Source organism: Zerene cesonia, chromosome 11 (genome assembly GCF_012273895.1).
Source record: "Zerene cesonia ecotype Mississippi chromosome 11, Zerene_cesonia_1.1, whole genome shotgun sequence".
NCBI classification, from domain to species: domain Eukaryota; kingdom Metazoa; phylum Arthropoda; class Insecta; order Lepidoptera; family Pieridae; genus Zerene; species Zerene cesonia.
Window position 1 is genome coordinate 4,112,767 of NC_052112.1, and position 15,957 is coordinate 4,128,723.

General features: G+C 31.2%; 1 protein-coding gene across 1 annotated transcript in view; it reads right to left on the reverse strand.

Annotated features, from left to right (window-relative positions):
• The window catches only part of LOC119830027 (mucin-5AC), a 44,177-nt gene that overhangs the window by 10,836 nt on the left and 17,384 nt on the right, over positions 1-15,957 (reverse strand). Inside the window, exon 2 of the mRNA XM_038352849.1 lies at positions 2,614-2,840. Coding sequence (XP_038208777.1) covers positions 2,614-2,689 — 76 coding nt within the window. The 5' untranslated portion in view covers positions 2,690-2,840. The remainder of the gene's footprint in view (positions 1-2,613; positions 2,841-15,957) is intronic.

Sequence of the window (15,957 nt, forward strand, 5' to 3'; positions counted from 1 at the left end):
ATGTTTTAAACAACTTCACAGAAATTCAGCTTGTTGGGACTTTATGTAACTTCGAATGTCTAAATTGACCGGACTAGGTGTCTTTCATACGTTAAGTCATCCCCTTGACTTAAAGAGGCTCAAAATCAGTACAAGCCATGCCTCCGAACCCAATCAACGTTAACAAATGGAAAGTTCTTGTTGGCGTTTATTTTATAATTCCAATCTTCAGGAGACGTGTTTACCAATAATGTAAAACTATCATACCTGTTTCGAATGCAATATTAAATAAATAAAATCGAAAACTACCCATTTCGAACTTTATGCAGACACTCTCAATGTAGTCAGGTTTGAATACATTTATAACTTGTTTATGGGTATGTAACACTGCGAGCTAAGAGGACTATGGATTATCTAAGCTGTGTTTTGCATAAATGACTAGCGGTCCGCCTCGGCTTCGCCCGTGGCACATATATAGCACATAGCCTTCCTTAATAAATGGGCTATCAAACACTGAAAGAATTTTTCAAATCGGACCACAGGTTCCTGAGATTAATGCGTTCAAAAAAACTCTTTATAATTTTAGTATAGATATCATGAGAATTATCGAGAGAAATCATTATGTTCGGCGTTCTAAATACTTGAATAAAATTCATTGGGTATTTAATTTGTGGTCAATGTGTGCTAAATATTAAGAGTGATTGACGCAGAACATGTTAATAAACTTTCACACACAAAAATGCTGTGATGTAACATCATATAACATTTGGAAAGATATATTCGTGCGGAAAGCAACTCTAATTGATTTGTACACAAGAGTACGCACATGCGTGGGAACTACAATGTAAAAGTTGGGTAATTCTTAACAAAAAAGTAAACCGCATTCAAATAAATAAATTACAGTGTAAGTCGGCGCCCAAAACAAGCTAAGCATCCTACTAATCCTACTAATATTACAAATGCGAAAGTTTGTAAGGATGTGTGTGTGTTTGTTGCTCTTTCACGCAAAAACTACTGAACCGATTGCAATGAAATTTGGTACGTAGACAGCTGGACAACTGTAATAACATATAGGCTACTTTTTATCCCGATATTCCTACGGGATACGGACTTACGCGGGTGAAACCGCGGGGCGCAGCTAGTTTAATATATATTTAAAGCCTCGTATGAACGTATAACGTTAGCGTAGCTTATAGTGTTGCGATAGCTCAACTGTATGGACATATATTACACTAAAGGAATAGCTATTATTTGCGTTGTATCGCATATACGTCGTGTAGCATGCAAAAGCATGTAATGTTTTTTATCTTACAAGTACAATCTACCTACATGGTTAATACAGGCAAATGCAGGAAAAGCGAATAATTTGACTTTTGTTATATGAGAATAAAAGACCAAAGATTTATTGATAAAAGTTATTTTTTAGATTTTGAATATTTATTGTTTCTATGTTTGTTTTCAAAACGAGTAATTTTGAGCATTTTTTGCATTCTAACAAAATAGCAATTTATTATATAAATATGAATTGGCTTACAAAAGCCTTTTTTAATATAAACGAACATTATAAATTAGGTTATAACGTGTATAATTACGTCCTATAAACCGCGCTTCGCTTCTCATTTCTTTCATATTCACAAGCATACAATAATTTAATGGGAAAGTGAACTTTCTCAAAATTAGCACATAATTTTAAGAACGTTCGCATACTCGACTTATGTTTGAAAATACTTTAAATCGCTAATGACTATGCTTCATTTTATCTAAGGATTAAGGAATAAATTTGAGCAGCTACTTAAAGTGATCATTCCCCCAAGCAATTGTACATCTTTGAAATTCTGAGGGAATTTGTTATACGACAATCGATACCAATTCTCTTTAACATAACAAGCCTTAACACTACACTAATTGCGTCATATATCACGGATCTATTTTGAATAGTACAGGGCTTTGCACGCCGTGTATGAATAGGGCTTAATTTTACGAAGCGATCATAGGCGGTCGCTGTTCGTGAGTTGGCTTTTGAATAATAAATGGAGCCAGTTAGGCGGCACACGTGGGCGCTAGGCGCCACCCACACTTGGCGCTCTAGCGTTTTTTATTTTATATTAAAAATAAAGCATCGTGGAATTTATTTTCAGATGGTTCGATCACTTATTTAAAATTTATCAAAATGGACTTATTACATTAGGAATTAGAATCATTCATACATCTTCAAAGCTGTTTGCGATTATTATTAAGAGAACATTTTAAAGTGAAAACTGTATACTATTTTAATGTCAATTACAGTAAAACTATAATAAGCTTAGGCAATTACATATATGTAATTATGTTTGTCTGGACGTTTACGTTATAAATTTTGTGGGTGGAATAAGCAATGAAGTTATAGTGTAAAAATAACAGCGATGTGATAACACCGCCGTCTTTTTATGGAATGGTTCGCGCCTGAGCGTAAAATTTAAGGTTAAAAATTTTCTCCTAAACCTTAAAGCGTACCACTTATAAATGGGCATAAAAGGTTGGTCACTTTCTTGTTCAAAAAATAAATCAGAAAAATAAATGTGAACATTTACTCGGCCTCCATGACATGTTGATTCAAAATGTTTCTTTTTATAATAGTTAACCATTTATTCTCACCTTGACATTGTGCGTCTCTTACAATGAAAATCAGGAACGCAGCGACTGTCACTAGTCTCCAGCGTCGCCTCCCCATTGTATTGGATTTATTTTCACCGTAACATTGATACGTTCTCAAAGTCAATAAAATATCTAATTAAAAATTCGATAGACACTTTCCATTTTCGATCGAAGCCATTTTGGCACGGACCAGGCACATTAGTTAGGGTAGCAACATGACGTCACATCTGAAACAAAATAAAATTTTATTAAATATGGAAATCGTCAGCAAATTTTGCTCGGTCGGCCAATTAGCGGACTGGCTGTAATGAAAACGTGTCAATTGTGATTTATTTACGGGCGCTACAGAGGCAACCTGGTGCATTAATTTGTACAGAAAATGTTTTTCTCGAGAAAATTAAAATTTTAATTACGACGTTTTGATTTAATTAACAAATGTTAACGAGCTTGTAGGTAATTATAGGGAGAAAGTAAATTTCAGACAGTTTTAAAATCTATAATATCAATCGACAGCTTGTTCCAACAAGATTGCTTACTCTCCGTCCTATTCCGAAAGGTTTTATTGGAACAAATTTCATTAAGGATAAGTAGAATTGCCCGTCCCACGTAAATATCGAATCCGTATCAATCTAAAATTAGGTGCAACCGACTTGTATCACATTCGAGTAAAGGTGCCAGGTGGTCTTAACTTCTATGGAACTCCCTAACTTGTGAGCCACGTGATATCGGTGAACAACTTAAATGAGAGTTAAATAGCTGTGTTGTTCGTCGAATACCTATTTGCAAGGCATTTTGTACTGTAAACCTACGAATATCTTCTAATTTCTATAATATTGATCGTAATAATCTCATTTCATACAGTAAAAGTTGGATAGAGGTAAAGAGATTTCATATGGTAATTTGATCTGTGTGTCTGTGTGTGTATTTTCTATTAAAATTCCTGAAGTGATTTTTGGGAACGTGTAAAGTTTAACTTTTAGACTTTAACTCAACTATGTAATATTATGTAAGTATAACAGTAGAACTAATTTAAAAGTCCGCGCATTTTAGAAATAAAATTGAAAAGGATTTTAAATAAATCAAATATCGCTTAAAAATCGTCTCCCAAATTTATGTAACGTTCAACGTCCAGCTGGCGATGTGATAGAGAGCACTCATAAAAACTGGCCTCATTTTCACCTACATTTTCTGATATATTTCCTTAAATTTTCTTTGATAATATATAATAATATAATCTAAAGATTCTATCTATAAGATCTAAATTGTCGGTTGTAAACACGAAACTAAAAATAAATAAATAATTTTTGTTTATTTATTCAAAATAAATGGTAACAGTAACAAAATTGTATATTCTGTGTTTTAATAAATAAAAATTATCAATTACAGTTGCTTAAATAAGAATGTTTACTTATCGTTTATATCCTATCTAATTTTTTACTTTTTTTTGAGACATCAGGATCATCCGTAGGATATCAATATGAAAACTATTTCAACCTGATAAGATTTATTTGATGTCATAATATTTCTCTATAAAACATGATACATAAAAAGTAAAGACTACGCGCTTTGTTCGAAAATATGGCTTTTTCCTCGATTTATCGAGCAATTTATCCATGTCGCGAAAGATATCTTATTTTTTCGATATTGTACGAGAAAAAACTGTTCGCAAATGTAAAAATAGCAATTTGTGAATAGCCGAATATCGAGGTTTCGAGTGGATTGAGAAAATAAAGGATTCGATTTATGGAGAAAGGCAAACGTTTCTGATTCCCGGTTTAATATTAATGTTATAGCCCTGTTTTATTTTAGAAAATTTATCGACTACGAGTTATAGAACTGGAATGGTTTTCCAGTATTCAACAAGGTCGCTCTAACTTATTTAATACAGTGATCTACAACACAGGCCTATTTCCTTCTCCTAGCCCATTCCAGTCCATTCCTTCTTTCCAGTCATCAATCCTTTCCTGATCCCTTATCCCTTAAAAGCGGGCAGCGCATTCACATAGGTCTGAGCCTCTGCGAACGTTCATGGGCGGTGGTAATCGTTTACCATCAGACGAACCACCAGCTCAGCAGCCCATAGCATAAAAAAAATCTACAACACTCGTACAGATTCATTTAAAACTAACTACTAAACTTTGTAGGTATATAATTAAAACTGTAATCATTGTCACCTTTATAATGATTAAATGTATTGATGATTATATTATTGAATTTTTAAACAAAGACTGTGTAATCATATAATGAATATAAAATTGTAATATTATACTGCCATAAATAAAATACAAATTGGACGTATTTGTACTATATAGAGAAAACCATCACGAAAGAAAATAACCGAAGCGTTCATTTGTCCATGTTTGATTTGTATTTTCGTCCTCGACTATTGACATGCCCAAGGGAAAATATACCAAATTGAAATATAAAAACAATACACTTTCATTTTAAAAGTAAAACTTATCATGAGTTTATCGTTTTTTTAATAAATAAAAATAAAAATCCATAAACGGATTAAGCATTTTCTCTGTATGGTTTGACAAGTTTTCCTTTAATTTTTAGTTTTATAGCATTGAAATGCTTTATAAATGAGAAATTTTGAAAGAATAGAAAAAATTTGATCACGAGGCAGGATCCTGCCTCGTGATCAAATTTTTTCTATTCTTTCAAAATTTCTCAAGTTTTCCTTTGTTTTATATAGCAGATATGAAAAATTATGCTTTCATCATGGTAATATTTATACAGACACAATACATAAAAAACTAACAATTTGGCCTACATACGCATAGCGCACGTATCGTGAATACGTGACGGGAATCAGCTATAGGCCATACATAAACGGCCGATTTAAATTAACACTCGATATTTTCAATGTCCATTCATAAATATTGATTTCTTAATATACTAACTTTAGTAATATGTGAGTAAGTGAATAATAGCAGTAGAAGTAATTAAATTGTTTGCAACAGCTATCAACTTTAGATATGATTTGAAAATCAAAAAGTTATGAAAGGTCAGAAATATATTCAATAGTAAAAGGCCATAGAAAATTCTAAGCTCCACTTTAGACTGTCGATTTATAATGATGACACGGTTGATGATGACACGTTTATTCCAAGCATATTTCGTTTCGGAAGTCACTAGTCCATCACCGACACGACTATTGTCGCCCGTGACTATCGGACCTACTGCCGGCGGCATTCAGTTTGAGAAAGCGGTGCGTTCCGGCTCGTCGAACAGTTTCTCGCCAATACAAACGATATTGCTTCCAAACAGGTATCTATGATTTGCAAGCCATATGCTAAAGATTACGCCGTATCAAATCCACGGTTGACTTCACCTATTAGGTAACACGACGCACTTTTGCACTTCTGGATATAGATTTATATGTATTTGTAAATCGAAGGGTTTATAACGAAACTTTTACAAATCATAAAACAATATATATATGTATGTGTACGATAGCAACATCAACGCTTTATTTATATTGCTATCAACTATAGATATCTATGGTATCACCATTCACTACAAAATTAATTTGAGCTTGTTTTAAATAATAAAACTATACGACAGTAATCGTTTATAGTAGGTAAGGCCATAATAATTAAGAACAAGGAATTCTCTTCATAAATACCTATCATTTGTGTGTGAATTTATTATAAACACACAGGTCATTTGGATCACACAATGCCTTTTTACTATAAGTGACATAATCAACACTAAAACAGGTTATGTAGCAGCTGTATTGTAAATGAAATATTTAATTTACTTTTTACGATCAAATTGAAACTCACATATTGATGTCTTTAACAAGGAGTGGCTGATTTAATAATAATCATTTAACTAGCAAATTTACATAACATGATTTGTATACTGGTTTATTTATTACAACGTAATACAAAACACAATTTTAATATATATTATTTTTTATCTAACACTAGTCAACTTAATACCTACTAATATTGTAAATACGAAAGTAACTCTGTGTGTCTTTATATCTATCTTCGTCATGCCTCAACCACTGTATGATTTTGGATGAAAGTAGGCACAGAGATAGTTTTAGGCTCGAAAGGTTTTTATGTAGGAAATCCCACTGGTATTGTGCAGGATAAACACCGGGAGTGTTGACTACTCAGGCAGAGCCGGGGACGGAAGCAAGTCTCTAAATAAATTGTTAACCTAAAATTAAATCAAAGAATCTGTTTCGTACCAGATAATATATAAAACTTTATCAAGGGTCGTTGCCGTGTCGTTGAACATTAATGAATTGTTATTTTTCCTGCCTTTTGCTCAGTACATTAGAGATCGTTTTTACTTCAATTAACCTTGAAATGAGGAAAAGTGAAGCTTTTTACTCCGTTGGGAAGAAAAGCGTGAAGCCCATTATCTCTAACAATGCGCTTATCTTCACAGATGCTTAAGAATTTTGTTTTTTAGACTTTTTACTATGCGGCTGTTGTACTATTATGTTTGCTCACATCACGTTTAAGTGATAAACAGTTTGCATATCATTATACAATTTTTAACCTTTGCACGCATTCAGTTTTTAATTTAATTGTATTTAGTTTGGTATTTTACTCGTTCTAATTTCGAAGAATTTTTTATAACAACTAGTAGACTAACCGAGGGCGTGTTGAAGGAAAACATTTAACTGTGTAAATATTAGAAATAAAATTGTAAATAATAATAATATTATATCATCAGGAAATTATGAAAAACAGATTAATGTTTTAAATGAGCTGTAGAAATTAGTGTATAATTGACCTAGTAGTGCATCCGCCTTATGTTATGTTCTTATAAATATTAATATGACTGAATTAAAAAAAACAAACTGTAATAAAACAAAGAATTAACTAGTAAAAATGAACAACAAAAAATATTAATAAAATCGTTTTAATTTAATCTTAGATGACCATTACTGGGGTCGCGGACGTATTCTAACAAGTACCCATGGGCCTTCATCAATGCGGTCAAATACAGTGGGGTTTTAGTCGGTAGGAATCCTACATAACCTATGGCCTCTTTCCCGGAGGCCGCGGATATCAATGCAAGATTTCCGCACTATAAAAAAGGTAACCATTACTGAATGTATCGCAATTGAAATAATAATCTGTGTTTTCTTAAAATCCTCATAAAATATATTAAATGAAATATACAAATGCCATGTTAAAGACTCGTCAGGAATAAATAGACTAATTTTAACGTGGGTACGTTTCAGACCTTTCAAAACACTGAGGTATTTTATCAAATCCGTTTTCATTTAAATTCATTAAATACTAATGCGAAAATTTCCAGCTAACATTACAATAGAGCCCCTTCCCTATTGATATAACAATGCAAACACATAATACAAGGGAACGAGTTTAATTAAATACAACGTGACTACGTAAAATGCCTACTATTATGTTCATACTAAAACATCCAAATCTAATATACATTTAATAACATATTAAGAATATAGTGGTTTGTTTTTAAACAAATGTATAATATAACTGTTTTTAAGAATACCACAACATACACCATACTTTTACCATTATAATTAACTATCTGCGCCCCGCGGTTTCGGTTAAGTAAATATTAATAAATTCAAATTGTATCCAGTAATATTGAAACTGATATTATCTATATACAGTCAACACTAAAAGCAATTTTATAGATTCCGAATTTAATACTGTTCAGCTATTTTGGCAGTTTGAGACGAACGGCAGCTGTCGAAAATGAAATCTTGCATTGTTTACTGTTTAGTGACATTCGTAACGTTTAATATAAATACAGTTTTCAGAACGGTGAATATTTGAAATGGTTTTCATTGTTTATAGGGCATCAAATCTTTAGGTTTTTTTTTTATATTTTCGTTGTAAAAATAGAGTAGAGTAATTGTAATTTGCATACGGACAGCAACTTTGCATTTGGTATATTTTTTAATTCATGTTACTCGAGATACCTATAATAATAATAGCATAGCTTATTAATAGTGAAAGATTATTCGAATTGATCCAGAATATCCGAGCCTAAGAGTATTCAATGCAAGCAAACAACTGAATCTTTGAACTTAACAATAGTATAGCAACAATTTAGTAAGAAATTTAATTAAATAGGCTTAAATGTTAATTGCTTACAGTGACCATTACTCAATGAGAGGCTTAATTTGCATGCAAATACCACCTGAGCGTGTCTCAAGCAGATTCAAATTGGCCCCATTGTGTGGGTTATGAAACATTCTCACGGTCAGCGTATTGTCATGTGTGCCTACTGCCTGCGTCTATGCATTTTCGTCATATCTATTAAATATTGAATTTTTGTCCATTAAAACCCACCTCGAAATAATCGCGTATTGTGTTGATTGTAACGTGAAAACGGCCTGTATGAAAAAATAATGGTTGAATTTCGTAATTGATTGTTCCAATGTATTTCTCAGTAAAACACATAAGAACATTAATTATCATTGTTTCCGATATTTTGCAATTGTCAATTGAAATAGATATTTAGGGTTCGAAGTGAGTTATTTGTATCGATTTTCCCAGCGACTGGATGTGTAAATTTCTACTTAGAAAACAGGCGAAGGAAAATCTTGGAATAATTAATATTCAATGAATTTTCTATTACGAGGTGTAAATGTAGCGTGACTAATCGCGATATGCTATATTGGTTAGTATGTGTTTCCGTTTTAATATAAATTTTTTATTATTTAATTTATGGATAGGCATATTGTATACCTATTTAGCTAAACGCTGTTATAAAAGGTTCTAAAAACGTTAATCAAATTTCCATGAAATCGAATTTGGTTTATTGATCAATTATTCTTAAGTATAAGAGAAAAGTTGGCAAGCAATATTACCTAAATGAAAAATTCAGGGTATTTGATCGACTATTGATTTCTCAATATACACTTCTTCTGGTCTTTGTATTTGTACAACTCTAATACAACTGTCTCTTAGCATAATAAGTGTCAGAAAAGTATTAAATATTCATGATTTTCTATTTATTTATTACTAGCTTTCCGCCCGTGACTTCGCCCGCGTAGCTAATGGAATATAGAGACAGCCCGAGATTTCTCCTCATAATTCCTGTGCGATTTCCAGGATAAAAATTCATCATTCATCCAAATTGGTTTATTAGTTTAGGTGTCAATATCAATCAAACAAATACATAGTTTCGTAATAGTTTAGAGACAAAGTGTGATGATGATTTCATTAAAAAATTTATGGTTCCCTTACCATTTATAATTTGAATTAAAGAAACAAATATATAATAATGTAAAAAAAATGCCTAAAAGTATTCATCATATTACTAAGATATGAACAGAATTATAATTCAGTATCTGCCTAATTAATTATTGTCTTGTTATTGATGATGACATGATACATTTCATGCATTTTTATCACAAAAATATTACGAATACATACATAATATGTGTAATAGAATAGCTCACCTTAATTTATTAACACAGTTATTACTTATACGAACTACTATATTTTTCTATTCACCATATAAGACTTACCTAACTCACATTTCAAAAAAATACGCTCAGAATCAGATTGTTTACAAAATGAGATTGGCAAGAATAACAAAGTTTATGACTTTTGCGAGATGGTATTGTTTTATGTGGAATATTATATGAGATTAAAGAAAGAGGAAGAAATATAATTTACTACCTCACTTTGTCCTTGTACTATTTGGATCTCGTTCCTTAGCAATATTTAGTCCCAATTTCGAAGTTATGCATTCCTCGCTGAATATTACGAAATTGATCCAAAGTTGTAATTAAAGCTAATTTGTATTGAATAACTATAGCTGTATTTCAGGTTATAAAAATGAACAAAGTGATTTATAAAATAATTGCACTAATTGTTCGGATATTTCCAGTTGAACCTGTCAGATTGTTTGTGTTTTAGTGGTCGCAACGTTATTGGTTAGTGTAATGCCGATGTATGCCTAATTAATGTCAGATGTGCATTTTCGCATGAATATATTAATTAATACTAACTAATGCGATTAAAACAACGTCGCCATCAGCGGGATTATTGAATAATTGTGATATCGGTTAGCGTTCTGCAGTATACCAATAATTGTTATGTTTGCGATGAATATTAAGTTAGATTTGTATAAATAGAATTAGTTTATGTTTTTAAAATAATTAAGACATGGTGAGTTTATGTTAATTCTAATTTAAATGCTTTCATCACTTGTGAATAACTCTTCATCAAGGAACATCAGTATTCACGATGTTACCAATTTGATGAAAAATTTTATAACATAACTTCCAAACAGCTAAAACAAGTCTTGCAACTACTAGTTTCTATATATATTGATAGTTTTTTTAAATTCAATATTTGTGTTTGTTTAACCCAATAAATCCCATTAACAAACTAAAGTAATTATACATCACATTCAAAGGTACTATAGAAAAGTAAAAGAATATTCGATTTCTTGTATAGACTGAATATTTTCCACCTTTTACTAAATTCGTAGATCAAACCAAGAAATCTTTCATGTTCAAGTATGACAAAAATACCATGTCCTATGGGTATATATTTGCTTTTCACATTCCGAGCCTAAGAAAATCTTACGATCGTAGCATACGTGTCGTTTTATGAATGTTTTCTTTACTATATACCTATACTATTTTATGTTGAAATGTTTTATTGAAGGTTCTTAATTAAAAAAAAAACGATTTAAATGTTTAAAATATTATCCTGAAATTAATAATCCTATGAAACATTCACAATGTTATCACAGTGAAACAGACCTTCGATGCCGTAACAAAAATGTAAACTATAAAAACAATTTGCACTAATAATATTGATTAGGCAATATCCAGTGTTCATATAGGTCATTACCGTTTCCAAGGTATCTAGCTAATGACTTATCGAAGGTCTATTTGACACATTGTAAAGTTGTATCTAACACGATTTTCCATTGATCGTGCCGTGACTAAAGGACATTAATATTAAGAGTCGATCGGCCTTTATCATAACGATGAGTACTTCTCGATTTCTTAAATTAACATTAATACCGCAAGTTTCGATGAACTTCAATAACAAAAGATTTCCTAGGATTGCATTTTGCTTCTAATTTATGTGCTAATGTGGTTGGCATTTTTATGGATAAATTATACGTGAAATGTACTAATAATACAATTAACACTGCCGCTTAATTATTAAACATTCCGTTCATTTTAGTGGATGTTGCAAGTTAGTAAATGAAATGTGATGAGGACCAGGAGAGTATAAAAACGCCCAAAACCATGACTCTTGATATATGAACTAATTGATCTAATAACAATAGCGGGTCGTAAATCGTAATGGACTCTCGTTAGTTGTTTGGAAGTATTCGAGTGTTACTCAACACAAATATAAAGGTACCCGAATACAATCATACAGATATATATAGAGAGACAAATGACAAAGATATTATCCACATTCTACCGTAAGATCGAGTAACACAATTAATGTTTTACTTCAGGGTCTACAAGTTGGTTTGAAACATCCCATTTATAGGTACATATATTTCTTACCTTCAATATGTACCTATAAGATACGCACTGTGTACTTTTTCTTAACATTTGTTACATATTGTTTTTAGAAGAATATCTTTTCAGTTCAGTAAGGAGCAAGCAATTATATAAATGATGTAGATAATATAAATGTTAATCCTATGCCAATTTTAAATAACGTGTATTTTTATGATATGACAGAATTAATCAAAAAGTGTCGTTTCTAATAAAGTAATCATAAATAAAAAATCATATTACTTAAATACAACCAGCTCTATAATGAAGTATTATAATGATACATTTTCACCACGAGCCGGCATTGAATATTGTGGTAATTTCCGTAATAGAACCTGCATTAATCAGGAAGCAGTGTTTTTATATATGCAAAAACCTGCCACGTTCATAACGACAATTATTCCCCATAAAATATTTATTCTTACGTGTCAAACTTTCGCGTAATGTATGAAAGTTTGCGCCCATGTATGGATAAAATATTTGCATATGTCATCCCACACTTATGGGTTTGCGTAAGTATTCGTGCCAATGTGAGTGACCGGTATTAGGAATTGAAAAGTTATTAAAAGATAAACTGAATTGGCTACGAAATGGCTTATAAAAGTTCTTGTCCTCATTGAACGGAACGTGGGATATTTTAAAACACTACGTTACTACGAGTATTAAGTATTTTGTTGTAAACAAACATGTTCTTTTCAATTACATGGTGTTTTCTTCATTTGAACGTATTGAAATTTCAGTGATAGTATTTTATGATATCTTCAATACATGTCTTTGTACAAGTGTGTAAAAAAATAAAATAAAATAAATTGCACGCTTGGTACATACCTATTAAATTCAGCTTACCTACGTGAACATAAACTGTACAACTTTAAAAACATTGGCAATAGTTGAACCTGTTTTTTATGAATGTCACTATATTTTTTTCTAAAAGAGCGTCTAGTTTATTCGAACGTTACATTTATACACAAATACGTGCTCTAAATATTTGCTGGATAAAATATATAAAAGAAAACACATTGAACTTGCAAGTACGTGGGTTTTAGGACGAAAAATCACTTTGAATACTGGGTTGTTTACATTAAATACGATTTAAAAATGTTTGTATAAAATTCGTTTTACTTAACATTAAGGACTTTCCGTTTATAATAACAGCATAAAATAATTTCAATAATGCTGTGTACCAACTGTGGACGATGTAACGAAATTACTTAAGTCGATAAAATTTATTACGCTCCAATTACGCGACACCGTGTGCAGTCGGACGAAAAGATAGGTGATTTAACTTTGTTTATTATAAGTTTTGTAATGACATACTTTTAAATTAAACGTTATCAATTCTTAATAAGTAATACACTAATAAATAGTGTCTCATATAAAGTATTAAGTACCTGGATGACCGAGCTTTGCTCGGTATATTTTTTTATTTTTTTTATAAATTGTGTTTTTTGGAAATTACATTTAAGTATTATTATTCGCAAATAGATGTCAGGAAGAGCTATAATAAATTGGGACTACTCAAACGCCTCCTATTTGTTAAAATAGTAAGTTAAAGTCGATAAAACACGAATAAAACACGAATATGACATTTTCTAAAAAAGATTCCTTTGCTAGATCGATTTATCGCCCCCGAAACCCCCTATATACTAAATTTCATGAAAATCGTTGGAGCCGATTCCGAGATTCCAATTATATATATATATATATATATATATATATATATATATAAGAATTGCTCATTTAAAGATATAAGATAAGATATACCGAGATTATGAAATAAAGAGCCCAAAACCGATCTATTGCTTACAATTTTACAAGAATAATAGGGTTATTATTGTTAGAATGAGCTTTTTAATTTTTTAAAGTAACATTTTTTTTTTTGTTTTTCCTCGCGCCTATAATTCCGGGATGAGATGGAATACCTATGGAAAACTATTACAGGACTTAACATTAAAATAAAAAAAAACCAATTAAAAGTAACCGTTCCAAGAAATAGCTTTGATATTTAATAATCTTATAATGTTCTACGTTTCGCAATATAAGGTAAACTTTCGTGATGAGTTCAAGAAACTATTTTTCCTTCTATCACCTGGGGCGCTTCTAATTTCTTGCACTTAATAGCACTTCAAAATAACGACTCTAATCCATAATAAATTTACCGAGATAGACATTTATCATGGAAAGAGTAAAAAGTACTAAAATTGTTCACTATATTATAAAGTGAAGTACTAACCTCGTTTGGCAGGTAAGTGAGCACCTAATAGAATAATCCATTGAACCAACTAGAGTACTTCGCAAGACAAAGTGCAGTTACACCATTATAGAATAATGTCTTTCGAGAGTTATAAAACATTTTATATATGCCCCTTCTTCATGGCACTTAGACTGAACGTTTTAATGTAAAGCATCAACCAATTGTAAAATGATTCAATTGAAGTATTTGATTATTTGCATTCTAAATATGTAGATAAATAAACAATACACATTACTTATTCTCAAGATTTTAGGACATTATCCACGCGAATAGACACGTGCACTCGTAGTATTAAAATATAAAGTGTATAGTGATAATTGTGATCCTACATATATTTTAGTTTATCTAGTGCAATTTAAGTTCAGTAACTGAACTTAAATTGAATTTTAAAATCCATGAGGCTATCGCGCTATCGCAATTAACCACAAACAAACGAGGCTTTAAAAAGCAAATATAGGCATACAACGTTATAAAAATCGTAATATTGTTACGTAGCAACTAGCAAATTTTTGTTTGGAACAGTGAAAAAACAGAGAATGTTTATAATAGACCCCTCTCAATACAATAGGTATTCGTTAATTAATTTTAGAGTTTCTCGAACATTCCGAACGTGGTGCGCGAGATGAATTTTGTGGAAACCATTTTTCGATGTGACATCGCACGTCAATGATATATGAAGGCTCTTGTTCAAAAACTGTACAGGGATATAAAATATGGAATTCAATTTGTACGTAAAATCTACTTTTATTTTTTCCTCCTTAACAATAGCTGACACCAGCGTTATATTTCAACCTGAAATGTATTTCGGATTCAATTGTGAATTTGATAGCATCACACTTTTTTACAAGATGTTTTAGCGAAATAATTTTTATATTATTGTTTCGTTCAAGGGGAAAACTTTGCTACGAATTGGGTCACATCGTAATTCTCACTGAAAAATGTTATGAGAAAATGAGAGGGCCTATTTGTGTTTGATAGTGGATGAAAAGAAATGTGGGATTTATGGGACATATTTGGAATATATCCCTTTTCCATGCCGCAATCCGATTAAGAACTTTATTATCTTTTATTACTCTTAAAGCTAGAAACAGTGCAAATATAATTATAATGATAACGAATAACGTAGAGACTAGATGTATCTACAATTAAATGATTCATAATTATGTTTGCTATTCAACAAAGATGTGTTCATATAACATTAAAACATTATTAGTACATTAATATGTACTTTGAAAAATGTGGAAACAGGCAGGATTTTCTGAAGAGAATCATCGATAGGCAGGGAATTACATACAAGTAACATGACCAAGTTGTCGGTATGCATACCGCATTCCTCGCAGTTACTTTTACAAACGTTTATCCGTAGCTAGCAAGGTTCACTGGTTACTTTATATAACATTCCAATGAATCACGAACCAATACTACTTAAACACAAAGCAACAATTTTCAAGCAAAAAAATCTAGTTTTCTTCCGCAAAACATTTTGCTATAAATAAAATATGGTAGATATGCATAAAATTTTATGTAGGTATGTATAATATGAATATTACGGCTTTAATTTACTTATTAATATGCATTACGC